Source organism: Oratosquilla oratoria, chromosome 3 (assembly GCF_046742065.1).
Source record: "Oratosquilla oratoria isolate Oo_2021 chromosome 3, ASM4674206v1, whole genome shotgun sequence".
NCBI classification, from domain to species: domain Eukaryota; kingdom Metazoa; phylum Arthropoda; class Malacostraca; order Stomatopoda; family Squillidae; genus Oratosquilla; species Oratosquilla oratoria.
This window is the reverse complement of record NC_134779.1, coordinates 29,404,531-29,422,223: the sequence shown is the minus strand read 5'-3', so window position 1 is coordinate 29,422,223 and position 17,693 is coordinate 29,404,531. Positions and strand designations below refer to the sequence as shown.

The window sequence follows — 17,693 nt, the reverse complement described above, 5'->3', positions numbered from 1 at the left end:
TTTCTTATTCCTCTTTTGATTACATTTCATTCTCATGTACCATGAGTGTCTCCCCTCTGCTCCCCACAACATTTACTTTGAAGTAAAGACTTAATGCATACATATACACGTGTACATGCACATAAAAACACATACATACCTTCATACACACACACACACATTCATACATACACATGTATATGTGTGCTTCTGTATGCCCTGTATGCTCTGTATACTTCTCTCCAGGGTATGATATGTCCTTTCAGCTCTTCTTCCGCTCTCCTTGAGCTAGAGACCCTCAACTGTCTCAGCAATTAAGAACTCAGCAATTAACGCCTCGTCAGGTAGAGAGGGTGGGGGGGGGAGGGGGCCCGGAACCATTAACCTGGCTGCAGCCGTGCACGATGCCCCCATCCACCCTCAACCCTCAAACACGGTGATTCTGGTGTAGAGGGGAATTGCCGCCAGCAGCCCTGGGGAAGTGACCAGACGGACCGTGTCCTTGCATATGTATAGCGCGTCCCGCGCGCGCGTATACGTGTGTGTGTGTGTGTGTGTGTGTGTGTGTGTGTGTGTGTGTGTGTGTGTGCGCGTGCGTGTGTGTGTGTGCTTTACATAATCGCGGTTACGTAATTTCGATATACGAGATAAGAGCTATGTTGGTGATGTCCCTTGGCCGTACATCCACAAGTCCAATATGAATTAAATTTGTTTGTGTGTGTTTATTTTTACTGCCCTGGTTTACCACTGTGAGTGTGTGTGTGTGTGCGCGTGCGTGCGTTTGTGTGTGTGCGCGTGTCCGTGTGTGTGTTTATCTACCACACTCCATGAAGCTCAAAACGAGTGACCCTCGAACCTTTGTTGAAGTGTCACTCCATTTCCTCACAGACGCTCGAGCGTGGTTTAATGACAAAAATAATAATCGTTTCATTTGTTTCCTTCTGTGACGCATTTCTTCATGACAAGGTCATCTTTCGGGAGGGAGGGAGGGAGGGAGGGAGGGAGGTGTAGTAGATGGAGAGCACTGCATTCTTGCAAAGTCAAACTTACACAAGGAATTTAGTATTGTCTTCACATTGAATCTCATGACCCCATGACCTCCAAATAGATGAAAACTTTTGCTAGAGGGCATTCATATTCGGTATTTATATAAAGACTGCAGATAGTATGTTCGTCAATTTAAAGCTGGAGTGTGAGTTTATGCATGTGGCCACTTCGCTGTTATGGAACCACGTCTATATTTGTCCCGGTTTGGTTACAACACGCTTCTGCACTGTGCCCCCCACCCCCCCACTCTACACCCCCCACACCTAACCCCCCCACCCCCATTCTACACCCCCACCAACTCTCCTCTTTTGCCCAACCGTCTCATCTACTGACTCTACCCACTGACCGCTTCTCTTCCTCCTCCTCCTCCTCCTCCCTCCTCCTGCTCCTCCTCCTCCTCGTCGTTCGTCTTCCCCTTCCTCCTCCTCCTCCTCCTCCTCCTCTTCCCCCACCTCTTCCCCCACCGCCTCCTCCTCTTCCGCCATCTCTTCCCCGCCTCCTCCTCCTCCTTCTCTGCCTCTTCACCGTCCTCCTCCTCCTCCGCCTCCTCACCGTCCTCCTCCTCCTCCTCCGCCTCCTCCTCACCGTCCTCCTCCTCCTCCGCCTCCTCACCGTCCTCCTCCTCCTCCGCCTCCTCCTCCTCCTTTCTACTTCACCTCCTCTCCCTCCGCTCCTCCTCCTCCTTTCCAGCTGACCTATAGTGTGGTGCCTCTTGGCGCCGAGGTCACCTCTGCCCTTCTAGCGAATGGCTCCTCCCTTTTCTCTTCACCTCTCTCTCTTTCTCTCTCTTTTTTTTTTCCTTCGTCTCGCTTTTTCCTTCCTCCCATTCTATACATCTGTCTATCTACATACCAAAATGCTTCCTCCCCCGTATAAAAGAGGTAGCCAGCCCAGGCAGGCACCCAACCCATCCCATCCTACTCCCACTCCCATTCACTTCTCTGAAAAAAACTGAAGTTTTACGCTCCGCCCCTGAAGTCCTGGACGCCAAGAAGAGGATCCGGCACCTCCGCCTCTACTTCGCCGAGAACCTCCGGAAGTGCAAGAGGGCGCAGCTGGGGCGAGCCGGCGGCCTTGGCGGCGGCGTTGGCGGCGGCGGCGGGGCCACGGGGGACAGCCTGAACCAGCCCAAGTGGAAGTACTTCCACCGACTTATGTTCCTGAAGGATTCGGTGGAGCAGCGGAAGGCCTCGTACATGGAAGTCCACCAAATGGTCTCTTGACTTTCCCTTTCTCGTGTCTGACCCCCCTTCACACGTGGATCGGCCGGCCGGGCCTTCAGCAACCCTCGTCTTGGCGACGGGTGAAGGGCCACGTCATTGACTCACTGCTGGAGGTGCTCAGAGCGCAGGAGGCCCGGCGCCAAACCTCATCTAAACCTAACCTAACCTGCCTTATCGCGGTGCGGCAGAATGCTTTATTCATTTCATCTAAAGACTGGCATCCAAAGGCCGTGACATCTAGCACCTGAGGTCCGGCCTCCAGTGTGAAGGGGTTGATGATGTACTACCTTTACGTGGGGCACAACCTGTGCCATAGGTGCATGTCTATCCGTATCATCTTGCATGACTTGTTTGATGACGTCATTGTTTGCCAGCCACTTGGATTGGCCACTTGCCACTTGGGAGCGACTTAGGCGCTGCTTACACCACCTTAGCTGCGATTCTGGGCAGTTTTGGAAATTTTACATAAAATCCTGAAGTAACTCACGTTAATGTTATGTACTAAGTATATGGGTAAATAAACAGAGGCATTCATCAACGGGTGAGGCAATGAAATACGGGCTCAGATATTGTCATTTATTTATTTTCTAATTTTTATGGAAGCGTTATTTTTTTTATTTTTCTCTCTCTTAGCCTATATATGTTGGTATGATGTAACTTCTCCACTTAAGAGTTTTTAATGGGTTTAGTTCCGTAGTGCAATTTAAGGATCTTGTGCTAATGGGCATTTAGATGCGGTCAAAGCTGCTATCTTTGTTTTCGGTGCTTAGACAAACAGGGTTAATGGCAGTTACCAAAACCTTTTTGGGATCGACTCCGAGTGAACTTCATCGCAGAGTCTCACTGGGAGGAACTGAAATGTAGATTTAGAAACGTCTTATCCTAATACCGGGTGGCCCAAAACTCACCGAGGGGTTTTAGATTTCAGTAAAGGCATAATTTTTAAAATAACATGTATAGAATTTTGACACATATATAGAAGATTAAACTGACTATTGCAAAATAATTTCTATTATCCCCTATGTATTGTATTAAAAATTTAAACATGTACTTGTTACAAAAAGGCAGTTATCAAAAATTAAAACCCCTCACTGACTTTTGGGCCACCCTGTATTTCGGGGTTGATTATTTGAAATATTTCATTGCAGCGACTAATTTGTTCCATGAATATTTCCTATACCTCGCAGACCAAGAGTTCTCAGCCTGTTGTCCCTCAGATCCCGTGCTTATGTAATTCTGTTTCTGATCTCGTGGAGGTCACTTTATCACTGAATGAAATCGCCAGTCAAACACTAAACACCGCCAATTTTCGGCGGCTTGGCCACCTTTTCGTGAAGCCAACCCCCCCCCTCCCCCGCCGAGTTGTGGGTTCGAATGCCGCACTTCTCGCCTATTCCCACCAGTGACTGTAGTTACCTGACCCCTAACTGTCCTTAAAGTGCATACACATAGGGCAAACGTGGCGGCTTTGCCTCCTGGTATATTAGGCTCCCCTCCCTTCTTCCTTTCACTCCCTACCCTCAGTGGTCCCAAGGGCTCCAGGTTGAGAACCGCCGGTTTCTGGGCGCGTGACAGCGCTGGGAGGTTCACTCTTTGTCTACCGAGTAAGGATGACCCGTGGGGGCTCACACCACCTCGGGCTGGGTCGAGAACTGACCCCGGGGGAAGTTCCGAGACTAATGCGAGTGGCACTCCCTCCTCCTCCTCCTCCTCCTCCTCTTGCAGATCCCGCAGCCCGTGTCCCAGTCCGTCACCATCAACCCGCGCTTCCTCAGCGCCCCCGAAGAGAAAGAGGAGGCCCACGAGCTGGAGAAGATCCCCGAAGGGAACCCCTTCAGTCCTGAGGACACCCACCCCTTCCTGCAGGCGTCCCTCTCCCCTCCTCAGCAGACGACGAGCTGCGGGAGCTACAGAAGGTCCTCCTCCTCCTCCATTTGGAGATCTCCGCGGACGAAGCCGAAGAAGATCAAGACGGAGGTGGTGGACGACTTCGCCAGAATCGCGCCCATTCCTCAGGATCCCTTGGAGGACCACGAGAGGCCGCCCCCGGAGCCCGTGCCCGACGACAGCGCCAACCTGGCCTTCGGGAGACACGTGGCCATGTCCCTGGACCGGCTGGACCTAGCGACGCAGGAGTACGCCAAGTTGAAGATCCAGCAGGCGCTCTACGAGTGCTTCGTCCACAAGAACCCCCCGGACATGGGAGTCCCACAGGTGTACTCCTCCATGCCGCTCTCCCACCTCTCCCCCAGCATCTCCATCCACAGTCACCCGATCAGCGAGCACCCGATGTCACCCAGGAGCGTCGGGGGTCAGTCTGAATCGTCGTCGCCGACAGGCCACTGATCCAAAAGATGTCGATCTTCTATGCGCGGGTTCGGATCCCCGAAGTGTTTCCGATCCCTTAAAAATCTATATTCGTGCCCGAAGAGAAGTGCATGGTACTCGATAAGTTCTTCGCGAACTGCTCTTTTGAATACAATAAGAAGGTTGTGACAGTTGTGGCCTGGCTGAGGGAGGTACTTTGTTGTTGTTGTTGTAGTGGCATGGAAGAAGTCTGGCCCGCGTGAACAGCGCCGAATCAAAACTGGTCTAACGCGTTTTCCGGACTTTAGGGTCGAAGCCAGGACCTTTTTAGCTTGTGTGTAATATTTCCGGCAATGTTTTGTAATTCATTTACACCCCCACCCCCCACCCCCGTGGCGAAGCAATGGTAACAGACTGTGCGGAAATTAATTTCCCCTATCGAATAAAAAATAGATTGCAGATGAAAAAAGAAATGGAGTGGAATGTTTTCACGAACAGATATTGATCCGATTTTTATTTATTTGTTTATTTTTATTTAGATGAGGATTGGATCCCATAGTGAGGATTTCAGGGCTCCTTCAGCCGACTCCCTGGCTCGGGTGGCACATTGTAGTCTTGTTTCTGGCTAGATTCAGGCGATGTGGGTCTTATGGACGGGCTCCATGTTGTTTAATGACCCAAGTCCCACGTGAGAAGACGGATGGCAAAACATTCTTCATCATCAGTGACAATAACATCGTGCCCAAGAGGTTGTCAGTGAGAGTAGTAGAGGTCGTAAAAAATATTTAAGGAAGGAGAATAGAAGATAAAAAAAAGTGCCCATCATATACATATATATGTACTGTATATATATATATAATATATATATATTGTGAATGGAGATCACAAGACCGATTCTGGCCGTGGTAATTGTTGGATGAAGTTGACTAGCTACCAAGAAGGCTTGTGATCCCCAAGGCACCGTCTCCTGAACATCAGATGTTGAAAAATGGCAGAACTCGGAGAGAACCTTGGCGGCCAGGCCAGGCCAGGGCATGTCAGGTCAGGGCAGGTCAGGCGGTGAGCATTGTACCAGTATTATCTCGTTTTCAGAGAAGAAATGTATTAAATGAATTGTTCTGATGATAAATGCATTTTGCTGCTGCACGAGGTGCCGCAGAGTCCTCCTGTTCTACAATAAAGTTATTTATTTCCCCCCTATCATGAAGACTTTTATTCCAAAGTGGGGGGAGGGGATCTAAATTAGCCCCTTCCCCCCACACTTCCCCCACCCCAACTACCCCTCAATTTAATCACCCTATTTTGTCCCTCCGTCCTCCCTTTCTTTCCCCACCTTACATCTCCATCCTTCTCCCCTCCCCATAGCTCATCACCCAATCCTATCCTTCTGCCCCCTCCCCCCTCACCGTCTCCCACTCCTCCCCCCCCCAGCCTTTCCCACGATGTCCTCTCTCCTTCGTTTTGCCCCTAATCACCCAACCCTGCTACCCATTCTGTCCACCTCCCCCTTCCTCACTCTCCCACTCTTCCTCCCCATGTCCCACTTCCCCTCCCCCTCCATCCTCCTCCTTCTCCTATCCCTGTTCTCCCCCTTCCTCCCTCTCCCCACTCCTTCCCTTTACCTCTCCTAACCCCCCTCCCCTCCATCCTCCCTATCACCCAACCCGACCCCTTCTTTCCACCCCCTTACTCTCCCACTCCTCTCTCTCTATCTGTCTCTCTCTCTGTCTCTCTCTCTCTCTCTCTCTCTCTCTGTCTCTCTCTCTCTCTCTCTCTCTCTCTCTCTCTCTCTCTCTCTCTCTCTCTCTCTCTCTCTCTCTCTCTCTCTCTCTCTCTCTCTCTCTCTCTCTCTCTCTCTCCCACCCCTTCCTTCCATCGTCCCCCTTCTCATATTCCATCACTCACCCATCTCTCCCCCTTCCGTCCCCCATGCCCCTTTATCCTCCCCATTCCCCCTCCATCTTTCCCCACTCCTCCTCCGTCCTCCCTCTTCTACCCTAACACCAGTCACATATCCTTCCGTCCCCCCTCCTCTCCATCCTCCCTCTGTCCCTCCCTCCCTCCCTCCCTCGACCCCAGAACGCCGGGTCTTTCTACCCATGAGGGAGAAACTTATCTCTTTCAAAGGAAACCAATTTTGAAAAAAAAAACTTTAAGATCTTGCGATGAGTTCTGAAGTGGCAGAGAAATTGTTACTCGCTGCTTCAATATTAACCTCCTTTTTCAGTCTAAATTCCATTTGGTTTTCATCGTCGTCCTTTTTTTTCCATAGAAAACTTGTTATTCGAGCACTTAATTAATTTAGAGAGAGAGAGAGGGGAGGGAAGGAGAGGGAAAGGGAAGAGTGGAGAAGGGGAAAGGGAAGGGAGCTGACCGAGTATAGTTTTGATTAGTCACGATGGGGAGGAAGGGCGGAAGAAGATATCCGTAGAAGTCTCGGTTAAGTTTGAAGTACAACCAACCCTGACTGTAGGATACAGGGAAGGACCAAATCCCTCAAGGTCCTCTCTCTTCCTTCCCAATGATCATACCTCGCTTCAAATCCGTGTGTGTGTGTGTGTGTACGTGCATGTGTGTGTGTGTGCGCACATTCTTTCACACGGCTTGCAAAGACACACGAAGGATGACGGGAGGACACCTGTCGATGTTTTGAAATAATCCTCGTCTCAGCGAAGACTCAGTCTGAGATTTATTTCTGTCCAACCTCTGGAGGTTGCAACCCTCTAGCGTCACCGGGGTGTACGCTTCGTTTGAATAAAATCACCCGCCGGCAGACAGAACCTAAACTAAAATGTGTTTGTCGCCGCGACCGGCCCAGGAGCAAAGATGGAACCGTGGTTGCGAGACCTCTTCATCAATCCCTCGAGTGCCACCGTCGCACTTTACATCCTTGTTCAGGCCAAAGCCAGAGGAATCTATTCAGCTGGGAGGAGCCTACCAGACCCCTGCCTGGACCCACGTCCCTGGAAGCTGCGCGACTGAAACACGGCTGGAAAGCGCCGTAGACTGGAAGGGGGCTGGAAAGTGGAAACTCGTTTTGTCGTAGTGGATGTTTTGTCTTTGATCTCTGCAGTTCTGAGCAATGGCAAACCCTCACCTCATGCTAATTAAGTAAGTCTGTGCACACACTAGCGCGCATATGCCCGGAAGTAAAATCATATTTGCCTACGAATGCGCGAACACACACAAACATGCACACATACACACACATACACACGCACGCACACACCCGCACGTACCTACACGATTTTTTTCTCACAACCTGTTTAGTATCGTCGAGATAATAGTATAAAAATTAGGGTATTGGTTAAATAAAATAAAAAGAAAAAAGGGCAAATTTAAATAAAAAAAAATAGCGACTAGTTAAAAATGGTTTAATGAAAGAAAAAGGAGAATAAATTCGGGAATGGTTCGATAAGCATAAGAAATAGCGCCCGCTTCAACGAGGATAAGAAAAAAAATGAGGGACTGGTTCTACAAGAAAAAAAAACAGGTCTGGTTCTATAAGTGTGAAAAAGAGGAAAATCGGGGCCTGGTTCTGTGAGAGTAAAAAAGAGAATAAATTAGGAAGTGTTTTTATAAGAATAAATGGGAGAATAAATTAGGGCCTGAAAACTTAGGGGAAATCTTAGGGATACCGCCGAAGACGCGACACTGAATATCGCTCCCTTCCCCCCTGATCCCTACCTACCCCCCCGTACCCCCCCCCAACCCTCTTGCTCGTTTCCTTGTCAACAGAGTGACGTCAAGCATCCTTCTTGTAGTTTCTGGCGAGGCCTCCGCAGGGGCGGCGAAGACTTGCAGGGCCTCCGCAGGTGTGACCGGGAGAGAGAGAGAGAGAAAGGGAAAGGAGGAGAGAGAGAGAGAAAAAGGGAAAGAAGGAGAGAGAGAGAGAGTCGTCACTTGTACGGGTTGAACCAATCCACGTCAAACGCTGCTGCTACAAGGAAACGGCGTCGGAATGTTTTCGACATTATTTGCTCTCCGAGGCGCGCGCGAACGCACGCGGACATCGATGGGAAAAGGAGTTTCAGTTTGATTTCCTCTCTTGTCTTTGTGATGAAGAAAACGGCCCTCAAGGTGTCTCTGTCGCCCACCAAGACTCGAGATATTGTGAGGGTTTCCGAAGCTGAGCAAATCTCCCTTCCGAATCCCTCTGCTTTTGGAGACGAGGCAACTGAGGTCTCTTCCAATCATTTTTGCAGAAGTTTATCATCGGAGTGAATAATGATAAAAACCGCTGGACTTAAAGTCTACCCAAAGTGCGGGTATAGGTATAGAGAAAAATATTAGAAATATATTAAAACAAAATTGCTTCATCGTGAAATTTGGTATTTGCGAAGCCACCACTCCTTCAGGAATGTTGGTGAGGAAACTTCAGCCGACTTGAAATCGAAGTCCAAGTCTTCCTTTGTTATCTTCGGTCAACGAAGATAATGAATGTAGATAGAAAGTGAGGAGCCGTCTACGCCAGGAGGCGCTGAGTAGTTGCGGCCAAAGCCGTCACCTTTGCCCTATTTTGTGCTTAGGGGATTATTGAGTCAGGTGGCAGTCACTGCTGGGAATAGAAGTGCGGGATTTGAATCACAACTAAGCGAATGCGAACTCCCGCAATCCTCTCCGATTCCCAATAGTGACTGTTACATTACCTGCCCTCTCCCCCCCAGGTGCATATACATAGGGCAAAGGTAGAGACTTCATATACAGTTGTTCAGCTCCCCCAGGCGTAGTAGGCTCCTCAACTTGTATTTTGACAGTGGAAATGCCATCACTCGATCTTCGTGAAAAGTAGTGCCGGTTGAAACACGAAGAAGACCCGCATTTCTTTGGAGCTGCTCCCGTTGTACCCCGTTCATATCGTCTACCACCCCCACCCCCACCACCACCCTTCATCCCCACTCCCCCACCTTCACCTTGGCCTGGCGCGCCGTCGTCATTCCCGACCATCTTCTCCGGCACCTCCGCAGTCATGATTGGCCTGAGCGAGCGAAACGCAAAGCCATTGTTTATGGAGTGCTGTCATGTTTACCTCCTTCGACCGTCGTTATTTTCGCCGCTGTTGTCGTCGAGCGAGGCGAAGAGGCCCTTCGAAGGCTTCGCCCTCCGGCAGCAGCGGCGGCGTCGGCGGCGACAGGTAGGTCTTCTGCGCCTTCGATGCACAACTCGATAGATCTTCTCTTTCCCTTTCTAACCCAGGCTCCAATCATCTTCGCTCCCGCCTACATTACCCTGCTTCCTGTACCCGTATCTCTCTCTTTTTCTCTCTCTTCTCTCCTCTTCTCTCTCCCTCTTTCTCTCTTTCTCTCTCTCACACACACACACAAACAAACAAACAAACACACGAACCTCACAACTACCTCTTTCTCTCCTGACACCCTCCTTGCTTCTCTTCCCTGCTCCTCCTCCTTCCTCCGTCTTCTTTTCCTTGCCTGTATAGTTATTCTACGCTTTCTTCTCTTCTTCATATCTCCCTCCTCGTCTTTCATTCCAATTTTCGCTGTTCTCTTCTCTCGGCGTGCTCTCACCACCCGTTTTCTCTTGTTCTCTTTCGCGCTTCTTTCCATTTTCTCCTCCCTTGCGCGCGTTTGTCCCATCCCATCATCTCCTTTACACCCTCTCCCCTTCTCCTTTGCACCCTCTCTGGTCCCTCGCAAATCTTCCCTTCTTTCTCCACCCCTTTTGCCTTTCCCCTTCCTGCTTTACCTTTCTCATCACTTTCCACCTCTCTTTTCTTCCTTTCTGCTCTCTTCCCTTCTCCTCTCTTCTCTGCTGTCTTCCCTTCTCCTCTCTTCTCGGCTCTTCTCTTTCTCTCATCCCCCTTCCTGCTTCTATCTTCCCCTTTATCTATCCTCGCCCTTCGTCTAGATCTGTCTACCCCTCTTTTCTCTATTTCTACTTTTCATTGTTAGTGTCTATTCGTGTCTTCCTATCCCGTCACCTCCCCTCCCACCTCCTCCTCCTCCTCCTCCTCCTCCTCCTCCTCTCCAGTCCACTTTTTCTCCACTTGTTCCCACGACCCTTTTGCCTCCTCCACACCTTCAACGTACCTCTTTATTTTAATATTTTCGATATAACGTGAGTGGAGTCGTTTCTATATGATTACACCTTGTGGCACTACTGGGAGGCGTGTATCCCTTCTCGTCTCTCCGTCCCTCCTCCATGGATTGGATTTAGGTTAGTACATTTGTGGGCACCATCCTTTTCACGTGCCCAAACCTTTCATGAAAATCTTGTTGCCTTTCTTGCTGTTGCTGTATACTACAGTGGTTCCTTTGCCGGTCTGCCTTGCGTTGCAGCAGCAGCAGCAACAAACAACAACAACAACAACAACAACAACAACAACAACAACAACAACAACAACAACAACAACAACAACAACAACAACAACAACAACAACAACAACAACAACAACAACAACAACAACAACAACAACAACAACAACAACAACAACAACAACAACAACAACACAGAGATCCCGAGGCCAGTGCACAAATCCGGCAGGCTCCAGAACGCGGTCACCTCACGTCCGGGGGACTCCAAGAAGAGCCCCGGAGGCTCCTCCTCCTCTTGAGGTCCTCCCTCTGGGGGTCCCAGGGGATCAAGGTCCCAAATGCCTTCCTTGGCTTTATCGGCATTCGATTCAGGTCAAATATTTTTCTCTACACCGGTTGTTTGTTTGTTTACACCATCGCTTCCAGGGTTGAGGAGACTGGTTCTGTGAGGTTGAAGGTGTCTGAACGCACACACACACACACACACACACACACACACACACACACACACACACACACACACACACACACACACGCACGCACACACACACACACAAACATTGTTGCCTCCACCAAAAGTTGCCCTACGCTTCAACAGTCCGCCTTTCACACGACTGGTTGCCACGCCGCCGCTATTGCGATAAGAAGACCTGAAACTTTTCTGAGAAGAGTCCGCGCTCTTCTGCCCACCAGACCGGGTCAAGATAAAAAAGAAGAAGAGGACCTTCACTGTCACGCGGACGGGGGGAAGTGGTCGTCCCGCCCCTTTGGACTGACAGCTCAGGTTGACAGCCTGATGGCGGCCACGAGGCTTTGCCCACTGAGCGTAAGCTGACGCCTAGTCAATCGTAGCAACATATATATATATATATATATGTATACATATATGTGTGTGTGTGTGTGTGTGTGTGTGTGTGTGTGTGTGTGTGTGTGTGTGTGTGTGTGTGTGTGTGTGTGTGTGTGTGTAAGCTCGAAGTTTGAAAACTGGAGGAAGAAGGGGTGAGAGAGAAAGAGGGGGAGGAGGGAAAGGGAGATGGAGAGAGGGAGGAGAGAGGGAAAGGGGAGATGGGGAGAGGGCCAAAGGTCTGGCATCCTTTGGCACCTTCCGGATGTCGCTATTTCCCTTGGCACTGGGTCGGCGCCGCCGTCGACGCGTGGTGCCATCAATAAATGTCGCTTTTTGAAATAACTGTAGACTTTTCTTAATCATAATGTTTTGCAGACGAGCTGAAGTGTTTCTAAGATGAATGACTCGTTTAAGGAGGTGCAGTTGTTGATTTGATTCAACGACGACATAGTCAGAAATGTTAAATGTGATGAAAAAATACCTTGCGAGCAAGGGTTGCTCATAGTTGAGTAAGTCTGGTATTTTTATCGGGTAATTTGCCTCTGTCAGTAAGTATCGTTTAGTGATGGAGGTGGAGGTGGGTTGGGGGAAGGGTCTGGTATTCCCAACGTTTTCACATTCAAGAAGAAAATATTAAAATTACACACTTTTATGTAACGGGCAGCTTTTCAGTAAGTACAGTACAGGGGGACACGAAAGTTTACTCAAACTCTTTGAAATGGTTTCGAAATTTCGAACCTATTGTTTCTCATTATTATCGTCTGTGTCTAGAAAATAGTTTTGGCCATCAGTTTAAAATTAAGGGAAAGTTTAGTCTTTTGGCTATAGTCTAGTCTAATCCCCGTTGCGTGTTCGCAGATGACTCGACACCGTTACGAAATTTTTCAAAGCGGGAATACATATTTTTGGAACACCCCGTAGTTCTCCTCGATGCTGACAAGCATTGTGCCTTACTAGTCCACTTCATAAATCCATCTACCGCTAGCAAGAACAAAGCGTATAATGTGTGCCTTCGCAAAAATAAAATAAAACAAATTGCAACTCTAGAACGTTGTGTTCCTCTCCTTCGGGATGGTGATGTTGAAAGAGGAGGGCGGCGTGTTTGGGGGGGGGGGGGTTAAGAGAGTTTTCTCGCCAGATCTCATCTGGGTGCTTACTTCATCTTTTTTTTTTTTATCATTTAGCAGAAAAGAAACAGGAAGTCTGCACTCAAGAGTAGAAAGATATCTGATCCACAAGTAGATTACAGTTCTACGAATGGAGCAGTTTCGCCTTTCACCATTTGTAAATATAGTTTAAGTGTCGTGTATGTACTGTACGTACACACATAGACCCACACACACGCACGCATACACACACACACACACACACACACACACACACACACACACACACACACACACACACACACACACTTTTAGTCGTATCCGTGGCATTTCGTTGCTATGACAAGACTTGATAGATATCCTTGTGGTTAAACCAATCTGCTGGAGGGCAAAACGCCCCACTGAAGGAGTTTACTTTGATTGAGGACTAATTATTTCTCTAATTACTCATCGAAATGAATGACATCTTTGACAAGAAAATCAATTCCGTCTCAGCCCTCCTCTCTCCGTTCGTCAGTTATAACCAGCGCTTCTGTCCCTTGGGGGGAGGGGGGGGCGATAATCGCATCGAAGAGGAGGGGGTGGAGTCACAGGGGGGCTGCCAAAGGAGAGAGAGAGAGAGAGAGAGAGAGGCCGAAGGATGGCAATAGAAAAGAAGGAGCTAAGTGATGAGCATTTTTCTTTGAGCGGAGTCTAGTCTCTCATCGTGCTGCGTGACTCTGGTCTGCAGGGGTGTGTCTGGCCTTGTTAATAGAATTTTTGTTCTCTAGAATTTATGTCGTCAGTACCCCATACGGGGGGAAGGTTGGGAGGGGAGAGTGAAGAAAAAATATCACATGAGCATTCCTGTTATGGAGTCCTGTAGTTTACCAGCGCTTCTATTCTTGTGGGCCATCTCGCGACGGTTCGTGCGCTGCCCGTTACCCAAAACACCCAAGACACAAGCCAAAGTCTGCAAACCAAACACCCTAGACCAGGGATGGGCAACCTTTTCAAGTGTGGGGTGCCAAAACCAGCAAGATTTTTTTATACAAAATTTTAAACCTCGTGGGGCCCCAATCCGCCGCCCAACAATGCATGTGGTTACCAATAGTGCTACAAAGGAGGTTGGAGATTCATTAGTTGTTTTAAAGTGAGCTCTGGCCTTCGCGTGCCAGAATAAAAAGTCGTAAGTGTGCCATGTTTGGCACGCGTGCCAAGGGTTGCCCACCCTTGCCGTAGACAAATTGGAATCGGTAGAAATAAGTACTGTAAGGTTGGTGAGGAGGGTTTCAAAACGGGTGTTAGCGTCGCACACCTCTACTCCAGAAAATTGATCTGGGGTCCCGTGTATCTCTGTATCGTCGGAAAGGACAGGAGAGGAAGCGGGTAAGGATGTAACACGGTCATCTGTACTTTGGTGGTTCCCTCCACGGTCGAGAGGGCCACGGTCAAAGACTTTGGTGGTTCCCTCTACGGTCGAGAGGGCCACGGTAAAAGACTTTGGTGGTTCCCTCCACGGTCGAGAGGGCTACGGTCAAAGACTTTGGTGGTTCCCTCCACACTCGAGAGGGTGGTCACTGTCAAAGATCATCTGAAGGATACCCAGAGAGACTCTTCTTCCACTTCAGGAGTCTCCTTTGAAGTGCGGCCAATTCCCTCGAGATTTTCATCGTGAGATTCGCTCAAAGAACGATCCAGAGCCTGCCTTGCAGCTGTTTTAGATAACAGAGTCTTACTTGTATACGAGCCACACTCACTCACTCACTCCGCTGGCTCCTCAGGCCTCATTTTGAGGCCTCCACCCGATACAACAAGACCCTTCCAATCTCTATGATCTGCTGCTACGACCTCTACGTCGTCTGGGTTATCGGCATCAAGGTCTCAGAGGTCCTCCCTTCAACACACAGGTGTCATATTAAATCATAGTTATGCTTACTTATGGGTCCCGCACTCCTAAGGAGGAATCAGAAGACTGTTTTTATTCATTCTGTCATATCATGCGTATGCATCAAGGCATCACGCCAAACCAGTGAGGCTTTAGGTCGTAAACTCGACGCCCAAGCGAGCCGGCGACGTTTTCCATGTATGCAAATGTGACCGATTCGACAGAGGGACGTGAATGTGTGATGATGTGAAGACCAGCCGTGTCCTGATGGCGGGTTAGTGGCGAGACTCCCTCATGTGATTTCATAAGGGTCCGGGCAGGGCGCGCCTGTGCTTCGCCGAGTGTTTACAAACGGCAAACCGGATGCCGGAATTGGTAGCGCGATCATGTGACTTCAAAAGTCCAGCTGTTATGAACAACTTGTATAGATCATTGGTCCACCCACACTTGGAATATACTGTTCCTTTATGGTCCCCATATCTCATAGAAGACACTGACAGATTGAAAAGGGCGCAGCGATGATCCACAAAGCTTATACCAAACATAAGAAACAAAGCGTACGAAAACAGCTTAAAACATTTGCACCTCCCCCTCCAAAAAATAGAAGTACTCAAGAAGGACTTGATACAAGCCAATAAATTTTCAAAGTGAATAACAGTGTAACATACGGTGATGTCACTTGTGCTTAGGTGCCGAAGGAGTGAAGGAAACTCGGGTGAGCTTCGTTGGTTTTATTCTGGTTGGGTCGACGCGGGCAGGGCTCATGGCCCTGCCCTAAACCACAAGGTGACCGCGAGCTCGGGTCGAACTCTGTTGGGTACAAGTACAAGAGAGGGAATGACCTAGGTCACCAAACCTGGTCCCCTTATATAGGCCTATTGCGTACGCTAAAGAAGCACACCAACCAGCCTGACCGAAATATGGCTCGGCAGGGCTTAGGTTGTGCTTTCGAGAGGATGCAAATTCATGTAGTACAGGCGTACCATAGACTTAACTCTAACACAATTACTACAAGGCCGAAGGCCAGCTACTTCTACACAGTCTATCAATACACGGTTGCTCCCACTGCTGGGGTTGAGATGTTATAAGCAGACATAGCATATGTGGGGGCTTGTTCGCCACAACAGCATCAGAAGACAAAAGTATGGTGATTTCAGGTACTAGTCGGACGAGAAATAATGACCTCAAGCGGTCAGGACGTAGATTTGACCAGGAAGTAAGAAGAAACAATTTTGTCGACCGCGTCGTCAACGAGTAGAATAAACCTCCAGCTGAGGCAGTTGAATCCAATACTGTTTGAAGCTTTAAAACCCACTTGGATAAGCACTTGAGCAACTTTAATCGTTCTCGTTATGGACTGAAACTTATCTATTCGGTTTTATCATTACTGTAACTCGTTATATATACAGTTACCGATGTGTTTGCTTGTGTATATGCACACACATCCCTGCTTGCATACTTATCCCCACGATGAAGTAAGGTTTCTGCATATACATTGTGACGTCACGGATGAACGTACAGGTCCCTCGTGGCAGTGCCAAAGGGCCAAGATCAACGCAAGCAGGAGAGCGGCGCGGCGGTGACGTGGGCCGACGCGTGAATGAGAGGTGTTGGCACTTGATGGTCGTAGCAAGGTGTGGCACAGTGCCTCTGGCGCAATGCAACTTCCAGTTTGCAAAGCGTTGGCGATACTTAAGATATATCAGGGAACGGGTTTGAAGTCTTTTTCCCCACCACTGCCCAACGAGCCACGCCTACAAGTGATAAATATAAAAAAAGAGAGTAAATGAATAGGTAATTAGCTCAAACAAACATACGGCTGAATGGATTGATGAAGGAGTGAAGAAACAAACGAATAAAAAAAATAACTTGGGACATAAAACGCCCAAAATACCTGAGAAGGCTTCCAAGGTCTCGCCTCAAAAGTGGCACTCCGACTCCCCCACCCTAACCCTCCAAAAGGATGCGCCTCCCCCTCCAACCTCCCGGCACCAGTCCTCCTCGACCCCGGCGTCGCGTCGTTCCTTTGAAGGAGGCGTAGGGCGTGTGTCGGCCAAGGGGGACCAAATCGGTCGTAGGATCACTTGGTATGTCAATAAATCGGTCTTATCTTTAGGTCTGTGAACAAAACCAACCTCGCGTGGGCCTAGCCTAACACCATATAAGGGTATTGTCCACTGACTATTATCATGCACACGTGTGTGTGTGTGTGTGTGTGTGTGTGTGTGTGTGTGTGTGTGTGTGTGTGTGTGTGTGTGTGTGTGTGTAGGCGTGCGTTCGTGTAGGTGTCGTTCTTGACAACCCACGTGTATGTATGTATGTATGGCTTTTGGCTTTTTATAGTTTGTTGTGTCGGTGAGTGGATGTATATGGCAAGGGTCACCTCAGATGTGGGCTGGGTTTAAGGTGCCATCCCATTGTACACGCACGCGCACACACACACACACACACACACACACACACACACACACACATGTACGGCGGCGGCGGCACAGCCAAGAATCAGCCAACACCAACTTGGAGTTCGTCTCCTTCTTCCTCCTGTTCCTGCTCCTCTTTTTCTTCCTCTTCCTCTATCTCCTCTTCCTTGTCTTCCTGCTCTTCTCTTACTCCTCTTTGTTCTCTTCCTCCTCTTCCTCTTCTCCCTCTTCTTCCTCTTTCTCCTCTTCCTCTTCTCCCTCTTCTTCCTCTTTCTCCTCTTCCTCCTTTTCTTCTTCTTTCTCTTCTCCCTCTTCTTCTTTATCCTCTTCCTTCTTTTTCTCTTGTTCCTCTTCTCCCTCTTCTTCCTCTTCTCCCTCTTCTTCCTCTTCCTCCTGTTCCTCTTCTCCCTCTTCTTCCTCTTTCTCCTCTTCCTCTTCTTCCTCTTCCTCTTCTTCCTCTTCCTCTTCTTCCTCCTCTTCGTCTTCCTCCTCTCTTCTTCCTCCTTTCCCTCCACTTTCTTTTCTTCGTACTCTTTCTCTTCTTTTTGCCCCTCTTCTTCTTCCTCTCCTTCTTTTTCCTCATCTCCCCCCGGCCCCCCTTTTCTTTTTCTTCCCATTTATTTCC

General features: G+C 49.0%; 2 protein-coding genes across 4 annotated transcripts in view; both read left to right on the top strand.

The window, feature by feature from the left end:
• Positions 1-5,544, top strand: part of LOC143021081 (uncharacterized) — a 12,846-nt gene extending 7,302 nt beyond the window's left edge. Inside the window, exons 2-3 of the mRNA XM_076178344.1 lie at positions 2,005-2,240; positions 3,975-5,544. Coding sequence (XP_076034459.1) covers positions 2,005-2,240; positions 3,975-4,595 — 857 coding nt within the window. The 3' untranslated portion in view covers positions 4,596-5,544. The remainder of the gene's footprint in view (positions 1-2,004; positions 2,241-3,974) is intronic.
• Positions 1-17,693, top strand: part of LOC143021062 (uncharacterized) — a 416,468-nt gene that overhangs the window by 270,656 nt on the left and 128,119 nt on the right. The window lies entirely within an intron of this gene.